Here is a 27,450-nt window from a genome sequence, read left to right as displayed (position 1 = left end):
TTTTTTCAAGTAACAAAATACATCATAACCATCGGACATGTGATAAATATATTAAGACTCTGACAATCTACATGTAAAAATGCTGAGAAAATACATATGTCGTGTTGCAAATATGACAACATGACACATGATGGACACATGATACTTTTAGTTCGTAGAGATCCACAACCAAAAAAACCAGAAGACAAACAAACAGAGAGTTTACTTGTTCTCTGGGCTGGTGAGGGGACACGCGCAGGGTTTACAGTCATCGGGAAAACCTCGGACCACTCCATAGAACCCTGGAGCGCAGCGTTCACATCGATCTCCCTCTGTGTTGTCTTGACAGTTCTACACACACAAACACACACACGTGAAATAACATGTTACCTCTATTAATTTTCTAACCCCTCCATGACTCCTAACGCCAACGTTTGGGCATTAAACTTCCCATCACTCTCCATCCTTGGTGAGTGCGGTTGGTTATAAAAAGCTGAGTTTCATTGTGTGAGCATAACGCAGGCAGCTCTAAGACAATGACAGTAAAAACCTCATGTGGCTTGTCCAGAAAGCTTTTCATCTTTAAAAAAAAAAGTTTAGCAACTCTTTTATCTGTTGTATTTCAATATTGCCACTGGCACATTTAAAACGAGCCACGAGATTTACCTGGGCAAAAAAAAAAAAAAAAAAAAAAAAAAAAAACTTTGAATGGTTTATGGGCACCTGGGCTTGTATATGCTCAGACCGTAGCATATTTAGTTCCTTTAATCAAAGAGAAGAAAAATAAGAGATTTGACTGTTAAGCTGCATACAATCCCTTGTAAATGCCTAATTGTCTCGACTTGACAAAGAGTAATTGAAAAGACGACAGACAACGTCTCTCATCATCCCCTCCTTGATTACTGACTGAGGCTTGCTTTCTTTTTTTTGGAGGGTGAGATAATTATCTTGGCATCATTAGTTAATTTACACCGACACCAGAGGAAGAGTTTAAAGAAATAGTGGCATACTTATTGTTAGCCACTGTCAGCTCACGTCATAATATTTGATAATAGTAGCAACTTTTGATGACGGGTGTGCTCAGCTGTGAGGTGGTAAATCCAGAGACTGGCAGTGAAATGTTTGACAACATGTTGGCAGAAAGGTCATTTCAGTTTGAACCTCTTTTTAAAGTCGGGAGCTGCTGGCACAAATAGATGAAAATGATCTCCACAGATGTCGAAATCATTTCATCAGACTTTTATTTTTCAGGGAAAAGTTGATTTAGCAGTTGCTGTCTTTACATGCACACACACATGCAGACCATCATTGGGAAGAACCCAGTGTGATTGCAGCTTCCTCTGCAGTGCTGAGCATCTCTACTGAAGCAGTGGGGGAAATCATTAATCACTCTTTTTGCCACCCACAGTCTCTGAGCCATTCCAGGGCCAAACTTTTATCCAGTCTGCACTACTTCTGTTAGGAAATGTAGCTGTCCATACACAGTAATGATTTTTTTTTTTTTTTTTTGGGTCCAGTCCCACTCCTGCATGATGAGGTGCTGTGAGACCTCGCACAGCAGCGAACATCTAGCTGTTAGCTGACAGGTGTGGTCTCACACGCCAGAGAGTTTAATAAGCTCCCTTTCTCAAAACCAGGCCATCTGAAATACTCATTTACTTTGAAGCTACGTTCACACACCTGCTGTTATGAGAATAGCCATGAGGTCACAATGACATGCACAACCATAAACATAACTAAACAACAGTAATATTTTCTTATCCAGAGATGTTTCTGTTTATTTTCAGCTGTGCTTATTATACAACTGAACACACACACACACACACACATCTACTCATACTTTCTGACAAATACTATGCGAAATATGTACACGCTGTATACACAAAAACACACAGGCAAATGCTCACTGATGCGGAGACACACACCCACACACTGTGCACTCAGTCTCTCTCACACACACACACACACACACACACACACACACACACACACACACACACACACACACACACACACACACACACACACACACACACACACACACACACACACACACACACACACATACACACACACACACACACACACACACTGTAAACTCACAATGTATTACATACTGTACACAAACATGCAGATCTCTCTGCTTCATATCCCCAGGGTCCTGTCTTATGTGTTCGCTTTGTTTGTTGAAAATGGGAACTTCAATCAGAGCAACAGGAAGTTGCCTCTTAACGAGGCAAGTCATTTCCATTAACTTCCTGTGTTCCTCGTTACCGCTAATTACCACAGAAACAAACTCGTTTAGCATTTTCAATTTAGCCCGCTCGGTTAGAAAATGCTAATGACACTGTTATGGAGAGCGAGATGGAAATGGACGAGGAAAAAATGGCTGGGAGGCAGAGAGAGACAGAAATCAAACACAAGAGAAGAGCGAGGTGAGTTGTAAAAAGAGAGAGAAACAAATTGGCAAAACTAGAGTAAATTAAAGAGAGGTGCGAAACAGAAAGAGGGTGGTGTAGAGGAAGGCTGGCGAAAAGAAAAATGAGAGAATTGAGGGTAAAAGAAAAAGAATGGCAGAGAGATGAAAGCACACAAAGGATGAGTAAATACATAATTGAGAACGAGAGGGAAGAGAATTAAATGAATGAGAATGGGGCACATAAAAAGGGAAAAAGAAAATTAGGAGAGTATGGAGGAGTGGAGGAAGAAGAAACGATGGAAGAAAGCAGAGAAAAAGAGAGTGGATTAAATAAAGAGATGAGGTAGAATTGCAGAAAAGGAGAAAAGACAACAATAAAAATAATTAGAAAGCAGTGAACATTGGAGGAGAGACAAAACGCTGACATCCATACTGTAGTAAAGCTACAGTCTAGAGTGAGGGGACTCACAACTCATCACTGGGTTGATGCTAATTTGAGTCTATCATGCGGATGATTTTATGGTGCATGAAAGTTTAGTGCTTATGGTTAAAATCAATACTTTCAAATGGAAAAACATCCCATACAAAATGAGACCGTTTATTTGATTCGATGTTGGGCATCTGTTGAATGACTGCCCTCTCTAAATTACCAGTTAGGCTAGTGACAGCTCTATGGTAGTTATATTCCAAATTGAATAAATCAGAGTGAACCTTTCATATAATTACTGATCCTTCTTGTTTTCATGTTTATATGCCCGTCAATCAATAATCAGAAAGTCACACTCATGTCAGGACCAAACACCAAACCCAGCCCTCCACCTCAAGCAAGCTTTTGACAAAGATTGTAATAATGCTGCAGTTATTGATGGGGAAAGCACTTGTAGTACCTGCTATATATATATATTATATACTAAGTCTTTAAAAAAAAAAAAGTTAAACATCATATGGGCAAGCATTTGCAAAAAAAAAAAAAAGCATAATTTTTCCTAAAAGGCTCCACTGGGTGCTTGTTGGTTGTGTTATACTAATTTATCTTAATTGTTACTGAGTGCAATAGTGGTCTAACCACATCAAAACACATAATGAAATGGATCCTCATCAGCAGTCCAAAATGAATCTCAGTTGATGGATTTTTCTGACAGTGTGAACTGTTTACTCGTGGCAGTACAATCATGGCAAAGCAGTCACATTCTCTCAGTCTGCCAGGGCTTTTACAGATCAAATCCGAGAGATGACTTTTGGACAGCATGCGACCAACTGCTCCCCGAGGCCAAAGTCTTCAGATTGCGATTCGCTACAGAACTGACCAGATTGTGGAAAAGGCTGGAAGTGCCTAACAGATAACAACTGGCATGTGGAGATTCATCTCAGTAGCCACCAGTTGGGTTTAGAGACGACATGCAGGCAGAATCTTTGGAAAAACACACACAATCATAACAAATATGAAGGCAGAGCATTTCTCTTTGGCAACTTTTTGTGGGGTATTTTTTTTCTTGCACTGAAAAAAGCTAAAGATGTCACACTCAAAACTTTGGTACCAGTTAGAAAATTACCATACAACCATTTAATGCAAGTTTTCACACCTGAATGCACCTGAGCAGTAACAGTGTTTACCTGAAAATACCTGCTGAATACATTTCATGTTAAGCTGTGAGGGTCAGATTTATTTGCCCTAATGCGTTCTAACTGCGCAGTATATCGTTTCATCGTCTCTTTTCTTTTCATCCTCAACACCATCTTCTCCTCTTTCTGAAAGTAGAGATCTAGCTTTGGGTCAGATCCAGATGAGAGGAAATTACACAAAATATGAATAAGCCTGGGGTCGTTAATTATTGCAGGGCTAATTACAGTACCTGACATCACACCCAACACACACACCTTTTCCTCTCACCAAGCTACCTGGCATATGGCTGTATGAGGGTCTCCAGTGGCAGAATGGCCACACACACACACACACACACACTCATTTACCTGGCATATGGATGTCTCAGGGTCACAGGTGGAAGAGTGCCCACTGCATTGGCACTGAACACAGCTGCCCATGCCGGCAGCGATGGGCACTCTGGACGCTGGAGCAGGTGTCAGGGAACCGGGGCGAAGACGGTAGAAGCCTGCAGCACACTCCTGCACACAGAGAGAGAGAGAGAGAGAGAGAGAGAGAGGAGAGAGAGGAGAGAGAGAGAGAGAGAGAGGGAGGGAGGGAGAGAGAGAGGGAGGGAGGGAGGGAGGGAGGAGGGAGGGAGGGAGGGAAAAAGAGAGACACCAATTTAGAAGACCTGAAAAACAGTTGCAAATACATATGAGATCCAGTTCTGATAGCTTTTATTCCCATAGAAAAAACAAACTGTGCATGATATTGCAACACACACACGGACCCACACAATTATCCCTAATTGTTATTTCTCTAGGCAACTGTTGACCACTCTCTCTTTCACACACACACGCACAATTAAGAGTTATTCCCTTCAGTAACTTTTAACACACACATGCCCACACCTGCACATACCCTCACAACTCTCACACACACACACACACACACACACACACACAGGCATACACATGCAAGGTAACTCTCTCGGCCTCTCTCTCCTGTTCAGTAATAATTAATGGAGTCCATTTAAAGACCCATCTGTTCCCTCTGCTAGCGCTAAACGCTTGTTTAAAAATACTTTATTAACAACGGCGGCAGCTACAAATAGAACGGCCATCTGTCAGCCAAGCCCTCTACGACCTGAACATTTCAAGTTTAGCTACCGTTTGCTATTTGGCTTCCATTTGGCGCTTTTTCAACAGTATATGTAGTTTCTAAATTATGTGCACTGATAATTCTTTTTCAGGCGATATAGATGGCTGCTTCTGTGCACTCCGAGAAACAGCGACAAAGTGAAACAGAGGTTGAAAAATATAGTTAAAAGTTTGGGGGTAACTCACGTACCCCTTTGAGATTAATACAATAATACCTAAATGACTCTCAGGCGTCGTCGTCCAGTGGAATTGCCCAGAACTGTTGCCTCCATATGTCATAAGCTGTCTCTACAAAATCCTCATTAAACTAAAGATTGAGTTACTGCTATATGCTTTCTGTGGCTTAAGAGAAGGAGCTGGAAGCAGCTGAAAGTCAATTGCTTTGACAAAATCAAAAGTGAGTGGAGGAAGCGCTCAGTGAGGCTTAATCCTGGCTGGGCAAAGCAAAGAGTCTGAAAAGCGTCGCTGAGGCTTAAAACTGAAATAAATGTAAATTGGAAGCTTGTGAGATACTATTGAAAGCTGAGGCTATGACCTCCATGTTTACATTCTCTCTCAGTAGAAAGGCACAGCACACACACAAAAAAAAACAATCATCTCTCTGAGCAGAGAGAGTTCAGCTCACTCTGTAATTAATGTTTGTATTAATGTATGTCACCACGTTAGAGACAAATTGTAGGTTTTGAACTCGTGTCAACACAAACTGTCGTTTAACTTTTGTAATATTCTCACTGTACAATAATTCTTATTTTCTTGTCTCTGATATTTTATTTGATCTAATGAAGTCTGCTTTTTGCTGCTGCACTGAAGAACTTTCATCACATGAGTCATTAACAATACTGAGTTACAGAAACTTACTGATGCATTTTACATTGATATTCACTGGCTCTCTTGTGAATGATGGTTTCATATCTCCTAGCTTCCATCAACAAAAAACCTTCTACGTTACATAAAAAAGCCCAGAGCGAGAGCAAACCGAGCCTCCCACAACCTGCATCCTGGCAAGAGTCCAGACCAACACTGTTAGTTTCTAACTGATGCTCGAAGGTGATTTTATTTGACATGTTTTGATTTGGATAATTTTATCTCATATCAGCTGTGGTGTATATGTTGGTTAACAGGTATCAGATATTGCAGGAAAGATATGCCAAAGTTATGTTTGAAGTGTCTCAAACTGTCTCAACTGTAAAACGTGCTGCTCAGTACATATGTTGGGTACAATTGTTTAAGGTAACTTTTTCCCTTGTGATCATGTTAAAAAACCAATATCTGCCAATACATTGTTACTTGATTTTATTCATCTCTTGGATATCTATATCATTACTGGCTTCAAACATCTAGTTCTGATCAGTTACTGTTGACATCTTTTCTTAACGAAGTGGCAGTTTCCCATTTGCATTTGTACGGTACTGAATGCACTTTAAAATAAAGCTATTCAGAGAAATTTAAAATATAATCACTCACAAATGTTGTGGAACTTCCTGCAGGCTACTACAACCACTGATCACCTGTACTGGACTTCTTAGAAACAACATGTGGGTTTTCTTGTAGGTGTGTGTGTGTGTGTGTGTGTGTTTAGCTGTGTGCGCACCTCACAAGAGAGTCCGGAGTATCCGAGTGGACAGTCACATTTTTCTATCTGATGGGCTTTCTCACTCTCTTTGGTCGATCGTCCTTCCTCAGCCACTGTTAGACTGATCTCTGAAATACTGAGAGAGACAAAAACCCAGCAATACGGTGATGTAATGACAATGGCTTTACAACCGTTTGTCTGTCGGGAAATTCAGAAATTCTGAAGCTAAGGTACTTGCCTTTCATCATGTCACAGCAGATATACAAGAAGATTATATTATACATATAATAAGGGATATCCAGATAGAACTATGCTGATTATTAGCAGCAGGTTATAATGTTTCTGCTTTAGTGGTGACGGTTTTCATTATTACACCTTGAGAAAAAAATGAGAGGGAGATTTTTCCCATAGGTTATCATTTAGCCAACTATCAAATTTCTCATTTATTAATGGACAACACTCTGTGGAGCCAGAGGGAACTGTGTGTGCAATGTGTGTGTGAGTGTGCGTTACCGGCTGTGTCTCATCAAGTTGCCGTGTGATGCCTTAATTAGGATGTAGTCCACATAGAACAAAATGTCCATGAAGTCCTCTCGAGTCATGGACCTGCCATCTGCGTACTTCCACTCATGCTATACACACACACACACACACACACACACACACACACACACACACACACACACACACACACACACACACACACACACACAAATCACTGAATACACTGAGAAATCAATTTGACCATTGCAGTCTATTATCAATGTAATAGATGTTGTTTGTATTGACAGACAGAGCTTGCCAAGAGGTCTATTATTTTTTTTATTTGTTATCTAATAAAAGTTAGTGTCAGTTATTTTCTTCAATTATTTTTCAATATTTAATTTTTATATAAAGCCTTACTGTACCTCTGTCATGTCGATCTCATGGCGGGTGAGCTGACCAATCTGGAGTCCTGGTATGTGGCGAGTCATCACAATGCTGCGGTTGGGACCGCCCTTAATGATGACCTGAGGCTCATAGGAGGAAGGACCAGTTTCATCTCTGGCCTCGTAGTACACTGCGTATTTCAACTGGCCACCATATGCCGTGATCTAAAGACATAGAAGTGATTAAAGACATCACCAAAACAGTGCTGATCTACCATGGTGGTCATTTTTCTTCATTTTGGCTTGTTCTCTCTCTTTCTGAAATCCACCCTTGAGTTGGGATGAACCAAATCTTACTGTTCAGTCAGGGAATCAAAAATAATTCAAATTAAGAAACAATAAAAAAAAAATGTACTTCCCCGTCATTAACATGCGTACAGTCAAAATACACTGGGCGGATTCCTACCATAGAGCCTCTGAACTGCTCCGGCAGTTTCCAGTAGTACGGTTCAGAGAGAGTTGAAGTGACCAGCTCTGCATGGGCGAGAATCTCAGGGTGCTGGAAGCTCACTCCTCTCCTCGTCTCCACAGTGTTGGATTTATCCACCAGGGGGAGCACCGTCTGCTCTGGCTTCAGGGTCAACTGAAGTAGGGCGCACAACAATGATGTCAACATTAAAAAGGTCCAGTATCATGAAAACGTTTGCTGGACAAGTACAATGATTAGTTTAAATGGTGTTAAATTGCTACCAATCGTTGATGTTCTGTTGCGAGTACAAGCTTTTTTAACTGGCATTTGGGATCGAGTTATAGACTCAGAGATGCTAGATTCTGGTGAGGTACACCTTTCACACACAGTCTTGGGTAAGCAGCAACATTTCTTCACGTAGAACTTGATGCAAACTCAACAAGATACAACATTATGTACAAATATGGGTGGGCAGAATATTTTGTAATGAAATCATCACGTGTGTGGTGTCAGTGTCACTCTTTGTTCTGCAACATAATTTCATTTTTTCCTCACCTCCTGACTCAAACAATGCTCCACCCTCACCACTCTTTGACTCTGGCAGATATAGATTTCTTTTTTTTGGTCTGAGAGTCCTGTCTTGTTACAGAAAATTTCAGTATCTTTCGTTTCATTCCTTGGTGTCTTGTTTCATCTGTGGGCACAGAGGATTATGGAATATCCAGACTAATGACGATAGATCTATGCAGCTCTTTTCAACCTTTTTCTGTGAAACAGTCAAACTAATTTGAACTCTGAGAATATTTATCTGTTATTTATTGGAAAGCGATCTTCACTCTTCAGCTGAATCTAATGGGATTTAAGTAGGAATCCTGTTGCAGGAGTCACAGAATATGTTGTGTAACCAAACACCTTTGCTCCCCTCAGCTTTAGTCAAGCCACATCTGAACAGTTTAATGTATGATTATGTGTTACACTGTATATAATCCCATAAATGTGAGACATTTGAAATATTAAAGGCATGAGGAAAAAAATAGCATTTTACCCCTTTTTATGTAATCTCGTGGTGATGGGAATACATCTGTGTCATCATCTGAAAAAGCACAAGACCCTGACCCAGGATTTTATAGTGTTTAAAGTGTTAATGTTAATAAGACAAATTTTAACTGAAAAACTTTGTTTCTTTTTGCAGTTAGTGTGAGGATTGCTTCTTAGCTGGCATTTATATTAGTGGTCAAAATCCGTTAATGTAAATGTCTTTCCATTCTGAATATTACCTGAAACTAATGGTATCGCTCTGTCTCAAGCCTTCTAATCATATCTGAGTTATTACTGAGAGTCTGGAGAAAATCTTGCCCTTTCTTTCTCATTCTCTCCGTCTCCCTCTTTATTTGTTGATATTTCAATATTACTTGAATAATATCAGGGTTTATTATTGACTGTGGGTTGTGGTTGAGTGGACAGATTTTAAAAATAGATTCATCTGTTTGAGCCTGGATCTCTACTCTATTGCCAGTGTGGTCCAGCTACAATAGTGCAGCTGTGTTGATATGTGGATATTGTGTGAATAATATCCCAGGCATTATGAAACAGTGGTCTTTGGCTGAGTGGACAGAATATGAAATCTATTAAGTTACTATAGCTTGGGCACACTGGCAATACTGGCTGCATAATAGAGAGGAAGTCGCATGTGGAATGGAAAATTGCCAATTTCTGATACTATTAGTTAAAATGAATTCAATTCCGAACATTTACATACTGTATCTGGTTTGTCATTTGCAATTTCTTTGATACAACTTTGAAACCAAATAAGTAACAGGAACAGTAACAAAAAACTTTTGTATGTCATAAAATCCAAATTTGAGCTGTTGCTTCAAAAGAAATACTGTTCAGAAGAGCCTGCAGACATCATGGGCATTACTAACTAACGTGAGTTATGGGAGGACATTTTTACTTGCTTCAGTTGATAGTTACAATATATTTATTTAGAGGATAAAGTCAAAAAATTGCTTACAGAGCCTGGAATCTTTCTGATATACTGTATATCGAGTATCAGTAGCAAAAACAAGTCATGGATTTATGGTTCATTGAAAAAGGCAATACTGATGATTAAGTTCATCCTAACAACTTCTAGAATAAGGCTGGAAATGTTTCAACTTCAGAAAGACTGTGTTATTCCTTTGTTTTAATGTGATAACTGAAAAAAAAATCTATTACTAATTCACAAACTTCTCTTTCACAAATGGTTCTGATGAAGTATGAGATGAAGAAGAAGAAACCCACAGTCTGGCTCAGAGTGTACAGACTGAGAAATGATGCGTCTCTCACACACTATGCACATATTCAGTAGACCTTTATAATTCTAATGTAACAGCTATTTCATTATTATAATAATTATTATTATAATTCTGAGTTTTTATACACATTCTGTAAGAAGGGTTCTCAATCCGTTGTAAGGTCATATAACCATGTTTAGACATGGGAGGCATAAGATTGCTGGCTTCATTTTTCAAGTAATGACTTATTTAGAAATAGGTGCTTTTTGTTATGAAAGGATTGTTACGGAAAGAACCACATGCAGAATTCAACACGTCCAAGGGATTAATATGTTTCAGGAAGTTACGGGTTCATAGACATTTTTTAACATTCAGAGCTAACAGTTACTGACTTATAGATAGTATCAGTCATTTTGTTTGTTCTGGACTTCTTGTTTAATGCTTCCTTTGCTTCACAGCTCAGCACCCTATGACTGGATAAGTTACCAATTAGTAATCTAATTAGACTACGCTTCTTTGACAAGAGAATCCTCTTTAAAGTATTCTGTTTTTTTTCTTGTCAGAGCTTTGATCTTATCTCAGTTCCTTATACATGTTACTTAATTATATAAGTGCAGATCTTCACAGCAACATTTAACAACCAGTAAATATTCATACACAGTTACACAGTTCTCCCAACAGAGATAAACACCACAAAGTAGGCTGTGTATGTAGGTATGGCAGAATGTGTGTGTGTGTGTGTGTGTGTGTGTGTGTGTGTGTGTGTGTGTGTGTGTGTCTCCCCCCTAACCTCTGTAATCCCTTGCAGTGTGAGTTTATATGTTTGTGAATGTGAATGCATGTGTACTGTGTTTGTGTACTGTATGTGTATGCTGTGTAGATATGGTGACTGTGTGTGTGTGTGTGTGTGTGTGTGTGTGTGTGTGTGTGTGTCCCACTCCACTCAGTGTAATCTCACGATTCAGTGGTTCAGAGAAAATCTCCCACTTTCCAATAAACTCGCCATTTTTTCTGTCTCTCTCTCTGTCCAGCTCTCCTCTTGCTCGCTCGCTCTCTCTCTCCCTCTGTCAACAATAAATGAAGTGAATGTTTGTCGTTCAAATGAAACCTCTCACTACACTCCAACCGAAAACTCTACAGTTACCACGGAAACGCCCATTTATTGCTGACGGCTACTGTTTCTGAGATGAGGAGCCTTTATTAAAAACAGGCTGCCACTCAACAACTGATTGTTAATTTGCTGACTGTCTGATGGTGTAACTTACATTCCTCTGTTTTTGACTCAAAACTTGTACCTGCAACATAAAGTTCACACTCATGTTTGTATTTGAATGATTTGGAAGCAGAAGGCGTGTTAGTTGTATATGCTCAAACTATGGGCAATAAGATTTTGAGCTTGTAAAGTGATGTTCACAAATAATAGTTTGTGAACATCACAATTACTTTGTAGTTGTAAATCAACCACACCTGTACAATAAATATGCATGAGAAATTCAAGTGTAGAAAAGATTTATATTTGTAAAAACAAAACCTAACCCCCCCCCCCCCCCCCCCCAAAAAAAAACATATACACATGATGCTGTACAAAATACTGCAAACATTTAACATGCTGTGTATATATGCAATTGTCCATCTTGAAAATCTACTACACCTTTCAGGGCCTGAGGCTGAGCTGAAGGTTACAAAACCAATTGCCCTCTCATTAGACATTTTGAGTCTGGTCTGTGATTCCCACATTATATTTGTAAATATCACCCCACCTTCTTTTTAATTTCATATTTGTAACATAGCACAAATCAACAGCTGCCAGCTAGGAACTAACTACCAACTACTGCAAAAACTAACTATCATCATTGGTTTTCTGCAGGGCAAAAGATAAGCAGCCTATAATTAGATCTACGAACTTTAAATGATTGAATTAGCCTCTGATCATCCATAAATAATGACCAATGAAGACATGAAGCTTACAACATTGGTATAGTTTTGAGTCATTTGCAGGTAGCCAGCCGTCAAACGTGTTGTCTCAGCAAGGAAGCTGGCACAGGAAGTCTGTACAGCAAGTACAGCTTACAGCCAACTACTGGTTAGACTTTTTTTGATTATACATTAGCGGCAGGAGAGAGCGTAAGCGAACAAGGAAGCAGGTCAGAAACTACTAGTGACATCACAAGGGTTTAGGAGATGGAGCAACATTAACATATTTAATGGGACATATTTGTTTGTGAAGGCTAAACAAAGTTTTGCAATAGCCGGTTGGTGGCACTCTCACACTCTCAATCCGTGTTTTTTGTCATAATATACAACAGTGACCAAAATCCCCAAATTGTGTCTCAGAATTAATTTCACATCACAAATAATTAGACCGATCCAGCAAAAGCAGCTGTTTTTGTCTTACATCTGTGAAACATTAAAAAATAAAAAGAGTGGGTGCTGCTTCTGTTAAACTAAAAACTGAAAGGAAAGAAGTAAAATAATAAAGATATGTTTACTCACCCACATCCTGATCAGTCCTTGTGCCTCTGTGCAGGACTGTGTGAGTCCATAACAGTAACACTTGCTGCAGCCCTGCGGATTTCGTACTGACAATCCAAACGTGTCGGGCTTACAGCGGTCACAGTTGTGTCCCTCCACATTGGCCTTGAATAACACAGGAAAACACACATAGGTAAGTTTTTGGGATTCTTTAATGACTTTTTAACATTATTTCAATACCAAATTGATTTCTGGAAAGTCATGTGACAACACTGAAAACTGCAAAGTCAACCCAGCTGATGATCAATGTAGAACTTTACTTTGAGGCTACACTTATGAGAAATGCAATCCAAATTTGGAAAGCATCTAAGCCTTTATTTATTTATCTATCTATCAACTTATATACAATTAATATGTCATAACATGATACAGTTTCAATGTTCTGTCCTGCAGGAGTTGAGAAAGTGGATGGAGCAGCAGAACGTCACTCCTGCAGTGGTGCTTTTAGGATTTGCATCAGGACACTTCAGCAGGACAGATAACTAGATGTGGGTCTGACCTCAAGCCCTTTTGTTGAAATGTGTTGAAACTGTATCTCTAACCTTGACTCTGGTTGAGCTATTTACACTCATCTGAGGAGAAACAGTTTTATTGTTTCACACTCTTTAATTGGTTATTATTTGCCTAAGTTATACACAAGGTTACATCCAACCAATACCACACAGAAAAACACATAATGCATTCGATGGCTTTGCTGCAATGAGCAAGAAATAAGAATATCACTTCTGGTGCTTTGCAGCTGCACTGAATGTTTACATTTTCAGTAAATAAGCTGAGAGCTGACTGGTCTAAAATGGGAGTGTGGACAGGGCTGTGTATTAAGCCTTCTCTCTGCTGAGAAAAGGCTTACAGTGCTGTCAACAAAACATCATCCAATTAATGCTGAGTTCTGTCAAAAAGTCCTGCAGGTTAGTGAGTAAGGACCAAGAACAACAGAAGAGAGTGTGCAGGTATGGTGATGGAATAAACCATCATTTTATGTCAATAGAGGTCATTATTTTATTACAAAGGTTGCAGAGACTAAAATCTCACTATTTTAAGATTGTAGTCCATAAGATTGCAAAATACTGAAAAAAATGCCCATCATGGTGATGTTTTAAACTCCAATATTTTGTCCAACAACACTTCAAAACCCAGAGTTATTCAAATTACAATCATATAAAAACAGAGAATGGGAGAAAAGATGGAGTTTGTGACTAAAGAATAATTTTTTTCAGCACAAGCTATGACATTGTAAACAGTCTTTGTATGCTAAAACTCTGGGGCTGCATGTTGATTTCTGCTACAAGAAAAATGAAGGTAGATCACATACATTTATAGAAGGAGAGGTACAGGGAGGCAGAGAGACAGGTAACCAGGATAGCATGTCACAGGCAGCAGAAATAACAGGTGAGAGACAGGTACCAGGTGACAAATGACTGTTTGAGTGACAGGCAGTCAACCTCCTGCCTGCTCAGAGTGAAGATGACACTCGGTGATCTGAAGCCTCATTACAGGCCATGGATCAGATGTGTGTGTATGTTTGTGTGCGTGTATGTGTGTCAGTGCGTGTACGTGTGTCAGTGTGTGTGTTTATGCAAAAGTTTGTTTTAGCATTTGTCACTGTCTATAAGGAATAATGTGATCACCAAGTGACAGCAGGGATGAAAGGTGTCTCCAGTCTGGGTGTGCCATATATTGAATATATGTGCGTGCGTGTGTTTTTGTGTGTGTGTGTCAAGGAGACGGGGAGAGAGAGATAAGGTGGTGACAGGGTGGATCAGAATATCAAACCATCTCAGGTTCTCTCATATGTAACATTTACTACTTTTACCAATACAAATCAAACACACACACAGGCGCACGCTAGGGGTTTCACAGAATAGTCGACTAGTCGATTATTCGAATATTAAAACCACTAGTCGACACTGTGCATTGCTGTAGACTAATCGTTCATCTGTGATTTTAGCACGGTGCAGTAATAAAGCAGTGGCATCTACAATGCATCTACAGCAGGTATGCAGCTGGGGGCGCTGTGGGTATTTGCTGTTGTAGTTGTAGTTGTAGTTGTAGTTGTTGACAAGTCACACGTGATACTGTTGGGCGCTAAAGCAGCAGAAATGCAGCGAAAACAAGAGGCAGAGAGAAACATGACTGTACGCCCCGATGCTCGACAGTCAACAGTGTGGAAATATTTTACCAAAGCAGATAAAACCGTCAGCTGCAATATATGTAAGGCTACTCTGAAGTACCACCAAAGTACCAGCGCTATGCATAACCATTTGAAGCTACACCCGCTCATGGTTACCGCTAACAGCAGCAACAACGAGAAGCGCCACCAGAGTGAACAAAGCAGGCAATCGGAGAATTTTCCAAACGTCCGATCACCGACCACAGAAAAAGGGAAATAACAAGTCTGTTGGTAAATTTCATTGTGCTGTCGCTGCAAGAGAGCAGTCCGTCATGCAGTCAAACTGTATCTCCAGGTCAGACAAGCTGCTGGGGATTTAGTCCAATCAGATCGCGGCTCATTTTTTAAACAGCCTCTCAGAGCCAATCGAGGGCGCTGGTATTTCACCTACCCCCAGGTTGGTCCCGCCCACACCCTTTACTGGTTGTATGAGACGTTTTTGACGATAATTGATCATTGTTATTGGGTGAAAAAATATATGATAGATCTCCCGCGATTAATCGACTACTTTTTGGGAGTAGTCAATGACTACTAAAATACAGCACTCGTGAATGCCCTAGCGCACGCACGCACACACACACGTACAGAAAACAAACACTAACTGAATTGTGGTGTATGCCCTGTCTGCTTGAAAAAAAAAAGAAAAAACTGGTTGACTGTTAATCAAGAGATCCACATTTCTCTAAACTGCCCTTGACATTAGATATAAGGACACTTTACTACTATTCTGGAAGCTTAATTTAATTCTATATATAAATGGTGTAATTCAAACACAATTTACATAAATTAGCAGGGATATCTGTCTGGAGAAATCATGCAGTGTAGTATCAAAAGCACAACTTTGCCTGCTTTAAAAAAAGAAAGAAAAAAAGAAAAAAAAAAGAATGTAAATCTTAATCATACTATATCTTGAAGTACTGAAGATCCCTCAAGTAGGATTATGGGATTCATATTTTGTACTGTAAATCATGTCAAAGTCAAGTCATTTCACCTACTTGTGTCATTTCTGCCACTTAAGGTTTCAAAAGGACTGTACAAGGTTAAATAACATGAAGATGAATTGACCCTTTGCAGTGTGATATGAAACCACTACAGTGACAGTGAAAACTTAACAAAATATTTTCTTGTGTTTGAATGTCAAACTGCAACACTGATACAAGAATAGAGAAAATGTATTCAATATACAGTATCTATGTGCAACTATAAAAATGTGGTAATGGCGTTTCTTTTTAGTCACTCTATAGTCTGTTTTGTTTACAAATGTAATAGGGATTTATGGTGTGTCTGCTTGTGTGATGACAGACCGTCAAAAACAAGGTAGAAGAGAGGAGATGACATCTCATCCACACACATACCCACATTTAACTATAGAAGAAAAGACTGAAAATGTATATATGTACGCAAACTAAGATGCCTGTCGTACTCAGTTTTGTAACATGTACGGACTGAACACACACACACACACACACACACACACACACACACACACACACACACACACACACACACACACACACACACACACACACACACACACACACACACACACACACACACACACACACACACAGAAAAGACAGAGAAAGCATGTACAGCAGTTTTTCAATCTGTATTGATATTTAAAATCCAAACTATCATCTCCAGGCAGGATTCAAAATAATAAACACCACAGTGTTTTTCTCACAGATGCTGTCATTGACTTAAAGCTGGCTTTCTGAAACATACCGTGCTGTTGGCGGGCTGAATGTCAGTGGTCATTGTACTGTTGGGATCGCTGTTATGACTTGCAATCAACTATGATTTTGCAGCTGCATTGCATATTTCTTGTGTTAAGTACAAACAAAACACAATTTGGTTGCTGGGGAAATCCACCATCATGTTTTTCTCAGCAAATGGGAGACAGGTTCATTTCTGGGTGACCTGTTTTTTCTTTATCAGTTTGAGATATATAAATACAGGATCACATGTATAATCATGTATATTTTTCATGTTCATTTTTTCTCCGTACATAAACATGAAACTCTTCAGTGTCTTGTTTGGGAAATGAAAAATAATGGCAAAAATTATTTTTTACCATCATGTGTGAAGGTGGCCATTACAAGTAAAAGTGTGCGTATTTTTGTGAGTAATTTTAATGCTGTACCTTGCAGCTACATTTTCCCGTTCGATCAGCGCAGGCACACACTCCTCTCTCCAGGTCACAGGTCTGGCTGTCCGATCCTGAGATGTTACACTCGCACTGGGTGCACTGTGGGAAATGTGGATGCAAGACAACGCCAAGCTTACGTTATCAACAACATAACAGGCTCAGAGAGGAGCCAGCAGAGTGTGTCCTAGCTTTATGCTTCACCAAACCATTAAACTTCACTCCAAAATGAAAATGTTGCCATTATCTTCTCGCTCCCATGTCAGTTGAAGCATCACTGAGGTTCAGGCGAACACCAAACACAGGGATGTCCAGTTATTTTACCAGTTGACTGAGATTACCGAGTTCCTATAAGTGTAACTTTTTTCTCTGAACACTGACTTCCCAACAGGATGATGAAAAACTATTCATGATTCTTCTACTTTGAATATAGCTACACAATGAGCCAAATATCAAATATGAAATTTGATTGTGAGTGTATATATGGCCTTTTCGATGTCTACTGAAAGAAAGTTGCAGCTTTCAAATTGAGAATATTTATATGAAGCGGAAAATGTGGCAGAAATGTAAAATTCACTGAAGTTTGAACAAACATGGTGTTTCTTAAAGATTTGTTTAAAACTGGTGTCCCTTGGAATCAAGGGTAAATAGTGTTACCATGTGTAGTTGAATTACACTTGTAGCCAGTACCGGCCAGTATATTTCTGTATAGCATCTTCAAGTGAGGTACCACTGTCTGAGAAATACCAGCTGAAGCTATGCTAAAACTTTGGCTCTGGTATAAAGATGACTTCAGTATTAAAAAAGACATGGTGTGGTGACACCATTAAGCTTCTATTAACCAGGGAACAAATCCTTTTATTGAGCCTCATAAAATCCATAATAAAGGCATCATCAGGTCTATGGACATCTCCCTTGTCCTAGTAGAGTAACGCAGACTCTTGATCCCTGTTGATCTCAATCGAAACAAACTAATACTAATAGTAATATTGGCAGTATTAACATGGATCATTTACCTGAGGAAAGTCTCTGTATCCAATTTGACATTCATTGCATTTCTCTCCTCTGAAGGAGTCTTGACATAAGCAGCAGCCCGTGTTGATGTTACACTGCAGGGACACTGAGCCGATCGCACTGCAGCCACACTCCTACATACGCACACATTCACAAGCACAAAGACAAAATGAATACAAAACTTTGAATAAAATCAATCAGACATTAGATCCCACGGACACGTTTTCTTGTAAAGTGCAATGCAGCTAATCTGGTCTTGGTCCAGCAGTGCAGAAAATAGTCAACTTGAAGAGAAGATGCATGAGGTAATATTGTCAAATAGGCGTAAAAAGTTGAATTTGAGTTGATTTAAGTTCAAAGGTCATATGTTTGAAAACACCGTTAAAACTAAAACCTGTTAATACCAAAGCAGTGTTGTTGCATAGTGTTCTTACTAAGGAACGAGCAACACTGAGTGCTATTAAAATCCAAACACTATAAAAATAGATGTTTGGCATATTTGCTGTGACGCAACGACTGCAGACACACAATCACAAACATTAGCGGAGGAGCTGCAAGTTTGAGAGAGAACAAAGAGAACAACTGTGGCAGAATCATCTTCAGTGTTAAATTCCTTCTGCTGGGGCAGACTTATGTAAACACTGAACAGTGCTCACGCTTACAGGTGATTCTGAACTCAATTTTTCATTGTTAGTGTCGATATTGATTTTCATGAAGCGCACATGGCTCTGGGGCAACCATCTATGTACATACAGAATATTAAATCTTAAAATAATTCAATGTTTAACACTTAACAATTTGATGTGTATGTATTTTGCTCAGTTCCATTCTCTCCTGTTGTACTTTACTGACTATTTTACTATTCTGTTCTAAGTTTGAGCCTTCGTCTGTGTTTCACTTTGCTCTGTTGCTTTTGGTTCTTTTTCATGTTTGTGTAGCGCCACTTAGATTTGTTGCATCCCTCTTTGTTGTCCTGATGTACTCTCCCAGATCAATCTGCTGGTAAACTGAGGCTTGCAGTACTTTCATGTTCATGTTGCTAATAGTCTATTGCTACTTCTAATAGTTGACTGTTATCGCTGCCTCACGGCCCTCTGGTGGGAAGCTTTCAATGCAGAAAAATTGCTTTTCAACCCCTTTGAACAAAGTGAACAAGCATTGTGATAATAACAGTATGGGGAGAAAGAGAGGGAGCATAAAGAAAAGAGAGGAGGAAGGAAAATGACAAAGGGAGAGCAAGGGAAACTGGAGCTGCAAAGGGAGAGAACTATGGAGGAAGAAACTGAGAAGTAACGACGGGAGTGAAATAAATCGTAACCAGCAGAAACAGAAAAAAGCAAATTAGATAAATCGTAAATAATGAGTAAAACTCGAATAACCCATGTGATTTCCTTTTATTATATTTACCTTTACTTTTAACTTATTGGGGGTTAAAATGATAAGAAAAGTAACTGACGAAGTTCAAATAAATTTAAGTAAAATGCTCAGAAAAATGCAGTAAAATATAATTTTTCTTCTTTCAAAACAAAACATTTGTTAAAATCTCTGTGTGCCTTTTTTTTTTTTTTACCATTCATGTTTGGCAGTGTGTTTGTTAATGGCATCACAAGTAGATCACACCAACACAGTTTTCAAATACCATCTGAGCCTACCTTGCATCCAGTTACGATGTCATGGCCCCAGTAGTTTGGAGCACAGCGGTCGCACCTCTCACCAATAGTGTTGGGAGGGCAGATGCACTGTCCCGTGTTAGCGTCGCAGTTATCTCCCACATGGCCGCACTGACAGGCTGCAAGAGACAGAGGAGAGGAGTTAAGGGGAAAGCGCGTAGAAAAAGAAGAAGATTTTAAATGGTTTTCGAATAAACTTGAAAGACAAAAACATGTCTTAAAAAATAATCAAAAATGTTGTCAAAAAAAACACCTAAAAACTTTCTTTTTCTTTTTTTTTTTTTAAATTCTTAACAATGACACAGTTTTTCTTTCACAACATGGCGTGCTGGCTTACAGACTCCAAACAAACAAAAACATTGTGTCTGGTATTGAGAACAGGGAAGGTGGCTTGACACATTTTGTAGGGAACTTAAACCTGGGAGAAACATTTTGCTGAGGGTGTAGAGTCTAGTTGGACGCTTGTGAATTTGTGAAACAGGGAAAAACTGTCCTTATGTTTATATTATTTGACAACTTCCAGAGAAGTAGACGTGCCAGAGAAAATGTTTACTGTTTATTAAAGAGCCTGAGGTGAATGTTATGTGCATACTGAAATATAAGAACTGGCCCTCAAATAAAATAGTTTCAGTTTGATAGCAATTTGAATTAATGCTACTGCTACTGCTATTACTTTTGAGTTACTGCATAAAGATTGAGTTGTTCATAGTAAGAGATAGTCTAATCCCCAACACTGGTAATCCTCCAGTGTTGCTCATTTCAATTTATTCAATACCACTTAACTTACTCAAACATTTCCCACGGTTGCCAATGGCGGAGGACTCTTTTTCCTCGCTCCTGGTTGAATTCAAATGTTAATGCTCATGAACCGTGAAGGAATTTTTAAGAGGAGACTTCTATCATTTTATTGATATTTCAATTGATTTAATGATGTCAAGCTTCCTAAAAAATGTTACAGAATGGCACCCAACTGATTAATTCATGCAAACTGTCAATGAAAGTTTTTTTTTTGGATATTATTTCATTTTTGGAAACCACATTTGTATTTTGACTTGACTGCAGTAAATTCCCTGGAACATTAAACACAAGCCAGCATATTATTCCTGCAACCTGACCACTGCCCCATGGTATTGATCTTAATATGAATCAAAGCTAATAATTCCCAGTGCTATCTTGTCTTTTCGCTGTATGACCAGATTTTCTGGCTAACTTATTATTTCTTCTTGGCTGTCAATATCGGTTGGCATCAATAATATACTGCATGAGGAGCTTTGTGGGGGAAAGCTATTCAGTCATATTTGGGATGCATCAGTGCTTAATCCTCATTTTGGGCTTGTAGGAACTGTTGCACAGGTTGCCAAGTTTTTAGGGCATATTTCCTTATGTTCCTGGCCAGGAATAGACATTTAATGATAACACGATAAAGTGTTTTTGGGTGATATAACAACCCCTCAGGCAACAATAACAGTTAATTGCTTCCACATGTAAATTTTTTGACCAGTTCACCACAGATACATCTGAAAAATATTGTGCTCCATTGTCTTCTTTGTCAGCTAACAACAATAACATCTCTTACTCTGCAATGATTACCACTTCTGACTTGCCGACTGCAGTACCCAGCAGCAGCTATTAAAAGCTAGCATTAGTCTAAGCTAGGAGTTATACGTGAAAGTGAGTTTATGTAACTTTTGCTCTACAGCACCCCCTGTGGCCACAAGTGGCAATTACAAAACACAGGTACAAGTAGACAAAAGTCCCGTCTCAGCCATAGTGTTAGCGAATGTTAGCAGTAATATCCTTTACTCCTAGCCTTGGCTAACATTAGCCACCATACGCTCCTGCTCATACTACACTAACCAACCAGACTGAGTGTATTGAATTGAGCAAGAGCTGGAGGCAAATTGGTAATTCTATGGTTATGTTTACTACTTTGGTATAATCCTACTGTTAACTTATTGTTTATAAAAGGAATGCAATGGAAGGCAATGTCTGTATTTCAAATACATTGGTGTAATATGTTTTTTCGGGGCTGCAGTATGCAAAGTTTAGTAGTTTATACTGAAGTGATGTTTGTGAGTGTGCCGCAGCAGCTGATGCCTTAGAGTAAGGCAAACACGTTTTGAAGCAGTAGTAGAGGAACATCTTTCACTCTGTGTTTTTCATTGCAGTTGCGAGTTAACAGTAAAGAGCAGATCGTATAGTGGCTTCAGAATTTATTCAGACCCCTTCATTTTTTTCAACACTTTATTGTGCTGTTGATTTAATTATAAATGGTTAAAATTGCCCTTCTTGCCTATCACTCTACACTCGGTCATCAAAAATGACAAACTGAAAACATGTTTTTAGAAATCTTAACTAAGCCATGAGGTCCAAGGAACCTCTCTGTAGACCTTTGTGATAAAATTGTGGTGAGATATAGATCAGGGCAGAGGTATAAAATCATTTCTAAAGCTTTGCATGTTCCCAGGAGAAGACTTTGGAACCAGCAAGACTCCAAATTTGGCTGTCTGGCACAACCTGAGACTGGGGCAACAGTTCACCTTTCAGCACAGCACTGACCCAAAGCATACAGCCAAGACAACACTGGAGTGACTCTGAGATAAGTCTCTGACTGTCCTCAACTGGCCCACCAAAAGCCCAAACTTAGGCCCCATAGAACATCTGTGGAGAGACCAGAAGATCACAGACGCTTCCCACCCGATCTGATGGAGCTTGACAGGATCTACCAGGAAGAATGGGATTAAGTAAAACACTTATAGAGACTTACCAAAGAAGAGCCAGAGGTTTCTACAGGGTCTGAATATTTTCTGTCAAAGTGAGATTTCTTTTTAATAAATTTGCTAAAATTTCTAAAATCTTTGTCCCTTTATGGGTTATTGAGTGTGGATTAATGAGAAAATATTGCTTCTTTTTTTTCATTTACAACTCAATCTCCAACACAAAAGTGTGCAAAAAGTGAAGGACTCTAAATACCTCAGGAAGCCACTGCATGCTGCTTTGTTTTTCTATGGAAAGTGCAGAAATAAAATCACTGCAAGATAAACCAGTGGTTCACCTGAGCCTCTGGCTGCAACACAAGGGTGTGTGTTGTTGCATATGAATTCAACTTTTCATTTGTAACATTAAGAATGTGCCATTTATGGTTTCAATGGTTACACAATCTTGCTATATGAGGAATATCACACTTTATTTTATTTTCTATATTTCACAGAAACTTTTTTTTTTGTTGTTCTCACACCGGCAAAAATAAATCCCATCTCCACTACGTGCAGAGCGGATATCCAACACCAGCTTGCCTTGCTGCACGTCCGAATCAGCGACATGCGGCTGTACAATTTGGGCAAACCTTGACCTTTAATTTGAGGTGTAAATACAGACGTGCTTGGTGTTAAATTGCAACTGATTTAACTCTGAATCACTGCTACAGGAAGATGAAGGTCTTTCAGTGAAAGTGTGGAAATTGAATTAGCTGGTCAGTCATAGTTCTATGTATATCACTTATCATTAAAGGACAGGAAGTAAAGAAAAAAAAGTGTTAATATATTGTAAATAAACAGAAATCTAAAAACTAAATGAACAAAATTTGATTTGCTTTATGTAATAAACTACAACTCTTCCTTAAACATTCTTGGAATAATAATTATCAGCTGTTGTGCTTATTCACCCAAGAAGCTCCATAATTTATTGGTCATGTCATTATTATTCTGTGTGTCAACCTTCAAGGATATCCATATCAATCAGCAGCTAGATTCTCTTCAACAATCATTTTTCCACTGTCTTGCAGAAACTGGGTCTAAATTCTTTAATCTTCACCATTTGCTTCCTTTATTTCTGTCTTTCATTGGTCTCTTCCCTTATGGATCTATATGTAAAAATGGCTGTTTTGTTTGATGTAGCTGTAGTTTTTGCCAAGATGCATGTTTCATGACTCTGGGGAGAACGGCTGAACTATTTATAATATACAGTGTAGTGTTAGACATAGACAATCATCAATGGCAATAAATTTTCATAACTCCTGGAAGTCTGATTTATAAAAAATAATAAGTTTGAGGTTTAGCCATAGATACAAACTATATCATGTCCATGTGAAACTAGAACTAAAGAAATGCCCACACTGACATAGTGCATAGCAGCATGCAGGTAACTGAAGCCACAGGCCGGCATTCAGAACATTTTTGCAATGTTTGCATTTTTTTTTCCTTCCAAGTGTTTCTACTTTGTCCTGCCTGTGGGGAAAAAAAAGATTTTGCTTTGCAATAATTATAAAATGATGTGACAGGTTTCACATGCATTTTTGACATGACATAATAGCTTTTCAAATAGAATTACTCTGCAGACAATTTGTGTAAACTTCAAATGAAAAAAAGCACAGAGCAGCAGTTTCATAAGGACAGCATTTTGTGATTGCTGACATTACTTTCATTGCAAAGTACAATAAGTACAGGACAAAACTACATGCTTTCCTGTGGCCTGAGCTACTTTTGTTCTGTTGGCTAATATCAAAGAAGCGCCATCTATCCCACTGTTTGTGCTTACGTGTGCAGCCGCCCTCCTGGAAGTTGAAAAATCCTCGTGAGCAGCGGTCACATTTGGGTCCGGTGACGCCCGGCTGACAGCGACACTGACCGGTTTCATCACAGTCAAACGACTTGGAACCAAACGAGTTACAGTGACACGGGACACACTGTCCACCTGTGGTAATGCCATGGGTCTGAGGCTGGAGATACACAATTACAGACAACAGGTTGGCAGTTATAAAATCATCTGAGAATAGATAGTGAAGTTAGGGTAAGACAAGTTGCAGCCACACAAAACAAGCAGGTTACAACATGAGATACAAGTCTCATTTCTGAAGACTAAATAAGAAAGGAAGAAATAAAGATTACATCCTTTTCAATATATTTTCAGTCTTTTGAACTCAATGACGACTGAATTTTTTAAAAATTCTATTTTGTCTTCAGTTTAGAAGCAAACTGAAAACTGGATTAGGACTTTGAAAGCTGCCTGACTGTCTGAATGCCTCCTTGTTGCTGCTTGGGAAACTAAAACAATGTCATGCATGCTGGTTCATCACACGGGACCCACACATTCACAAAGAGTCCAGTAGGCCAGCCAAGCCAATGGTGACAATCTTTTGAAAAATTTCTATATAAAAATATTTGAATAAGGTGCAGTTCAGCTGAAAATGAAAAACAAATGTGGCTACCTCAGAAAAGAATCATGAGCAGTGTGATTTTCCTAAAAATAATGTCATCTACAACACCAATTCAGGAACAACAAACATCTTGAGTTACTTTAAAAGGTGCCATTTTTTGATGATGCCTAACTGGCACGAATGTATTAACATGTTTCAAAGAAAGCTCATTATGTGTATGTTTCCCTACATAATGTCACAGAAAAACACACAAACACCCATGCTAGTGAAACCCTTATGTACAACGCCTCGCTTTCCATGTAATATTTTTAAACTCCAGGCCCCAAAACCATGACTGCATGAGAGCAAATATGTAAAATGTGTTTTAAACCCTAACCCGCAACAAGTCTCTGCAACTATAACATTTCTGCACACCAAAAAAACAGAAACACACCCATGCTACTTAAAACACACCAGTGCAATCCACATGCAGTGTGTTTTACCCCCGTCTTAGGCCTATATGCTCCCCTGGGACAACCCCCTGTGCGGGACGGCCCCACCCATCTCTGCTGCACAGTTTCCATAGGAACACGCTCCACGGGCCGCCGTGTCTCTCGTCTCTCATAACCTTGGCGGCGCAGGTCACAGCGCCGGCCCACAAAGCCGGGGCGACAGATGCAGCGCCCCTCAACGTCACAGCGCTGAGACATAGAGCCGTGAAGGCTGCAGCGACAGGGCACGCAATCCTGACGCTCAGCATCCCACCAGCAGTTAGGCTGGACCAATCACAACACAGGTGGGTGGAGCAGGGGCAGACAGGGGACCAATGACAATAAGTGAGCGGGAAAAATATAAACAACAAACTGAAAGTATAAGAAGTGAAAAAAGTATAGGAATAAAAATAAATATCTAACACTATTCATCATCATCATCATCATCATCATCATCGTAATCATTATATCATTATTATGATTTTAGTTTTAGTTGTTCATAATAAAAGAGCCAAACATACACAAGAAAAGATAAAGCAGTTAGTTATATTTTAAATAATAAAAGCTGTTTTGTGTAACATTTTGATATAATGCTGAAACCTGATTGTGCTCCAGACTTCACCTGTTATGGCCCGATAGCTGACATAATAAAAACTGAACAGTGGTGCATCAAAATACACAGCAGACTGATTTCTGCAGGATACTGATTGAGTTACAAGGACTTAGAGGCCCTTAATTCGTCATATTATATCCCTTATATTACAGCAGTAAGTGCTATTGGAGAATTATTATTTGAAGGAACATAAATCAGCTTCTGACCTGCCACATATCCACCACATTGTTGGTTAAATTGAATGTAAAGTAATGAGAAACAAAGTACATATAAGAGCATGTGTTTGGGGTTATAACACTCAAAACCATATGATTTTGCAAGATTACAACAAACTGGTACAGAATACGTAGGAAATGAATACATTTAAAAATAAATAAATATAAAGAGGAACAGTGCTATCACATACTTACCATACATTCGTCACACTGTCGTCCAACCACATTTTCTTTACACTGGCACTGTCCCGTCTCTTTATTGCACACCTCATATACTGAGCCATTAGTGTGGCACTGACAGGCTGCAGGAGGGGAGAGGAGAGGAGAGGTTTTACATTAATTATCATTTACTAACGGCAAAATTTCTATACGAGGACAAACTATAATAACAAATATTGGTTTAACAATAACACAAGTTAGTGAGTGTGCTTACTTCACGCTACAGTAGACTGGCTAAGAGCTCAGATCCCGCTTAAGGTCTTCTTCAGGATTAGCTGTAAATATGCACTTTAATATCCTGCTCACTGCACTTTAGAGAAAATCTTCTATTGCCAAAGTAGATTCTTAAATCGAGGGGGCTGACTTAGTTTTGCCAGATTATATTTTGTATATAGAAACGACATTATCATTTATTTGAGAATGTAAATTTGCCCTGTTTGCTCTGATGAAGCTCTGGTACGGAAATCTGCCCAAACACCTGCACAAATTCATTCCCGTTCACATGAGAAAGATAAAAAGTTAAAGCAAATCACACGAGAAAACAAAGAGTAGCTTGTGAGCCTTCCCTTCAGGAAAAGCTGTGTACCTCTTTACCACTTCCAGTTCAACCAAAACACTGACACGTCATTTAGGTCTGAACAGTTCACAGATGTGTAAATACATAACTTTCCCGGCACTTAAACTGCAAAGATGAGGAATGCACAACACAATGGAGGAAGCAGTGCCAAAAGAAGGTGCTCCTCGTGCACAGGGAAGCTAAGAAATGTTTACAAAAAAGAGAATAATTATCCCTAAAAAACAAGACTAGCAGTTATTGAACTGGTCACCTTCAAATCAAAATGAAGCAGTTTGCCTTGAGTTATTTGGAGAGGTTATTTCCTTTGTTAATGACAGTTCATTCACGGAAACTTTATAA

At 39.1% G+C, this 27,450-nt stretch overlaps 1 protein-coding gene across 6 annotated transcripts in view; it reads right to left on the bottom strand.

Moving 5' to 3' along the window:
- Nucleotides 1-27,450, bottom strand: part of lama2 (laminin, alpha 2) — a 181,029-nt gene that overhangs the window by 51,059 nt on the left and 102,520 nt on the right. For 5 of the 6 annotated variants that reach the window (XM_056404736.1, XM_056404734.1, XM_056404735.1 and 2 more), the window contains exons 22-34: nt 26,511-26,617; nt 25,500-25,772; nt 24,399-24,579; nt 19,845-19,981; nt 18,195-18,326; nt 17,176-17,280; nt 12,824-12,967; nt 8,052-8,228; nt 7,625-7,810; nt 7,230-7,348; nt 6,735-6,852; nt 4,370-4,522; nt 206-330 (exon numbers count right to left, since the gene is read on the bottom strand). In XM_056404736.1, coding sequence (XP_056260711.1) covers nt 206-330; nt 4,370-4,522; nt 6,735-6,852; nt 7,230-7,348; nt 7,625-7,810; nt 8,052-8,228; nt 12,824-12,967; nt 17,176-17,280; nt 18,195-18,326; nt 19,845-19,981; nt 24,399-24,579; nt 25,500-25,772; nt 26,511-26,617 — 1,957 coding nt within the window. The remainder of the gene's footprint in view (nt 1-205; nt 331-4,369; nt 4,523-6,734; nt 6,853-7,229; nt 7,349-7,624; nt 7,811-8,051; nt 8,229-12,823; nt 12,968-17,175; nt 17,281-18,194; nt 18,327-19,844; nt 19,982-24,398; nt 24,580-25,499; nt 25,773-26,510; nt 26,618-27,450) is intronic. The other variant, XM_056404739.1, reaches the window with a different exon arrangement.

The sequence above is a fragment of the Seriola aureovittata genome, chromosome 19, assembly GCF_021018895.1.
Source record: "Seriola aureovittata isolate HTS-2021-v1 ecotype China chromosome 19, ASM2101889v1, whole genome shotgun sequence".
Classification (NCBI taxonomy): domain Eukaryota; kingdom Metazoa; phylum Chordata; class Actinopteri; order Carangiformes; family Carangidae; genus Seriola; species Seriola aureovittata.
The sequence above is the reverse complement of the archived record's forward strand: the minus strand, read 5'-3'. Positions and strand labels throughout refer to the sequence as shown.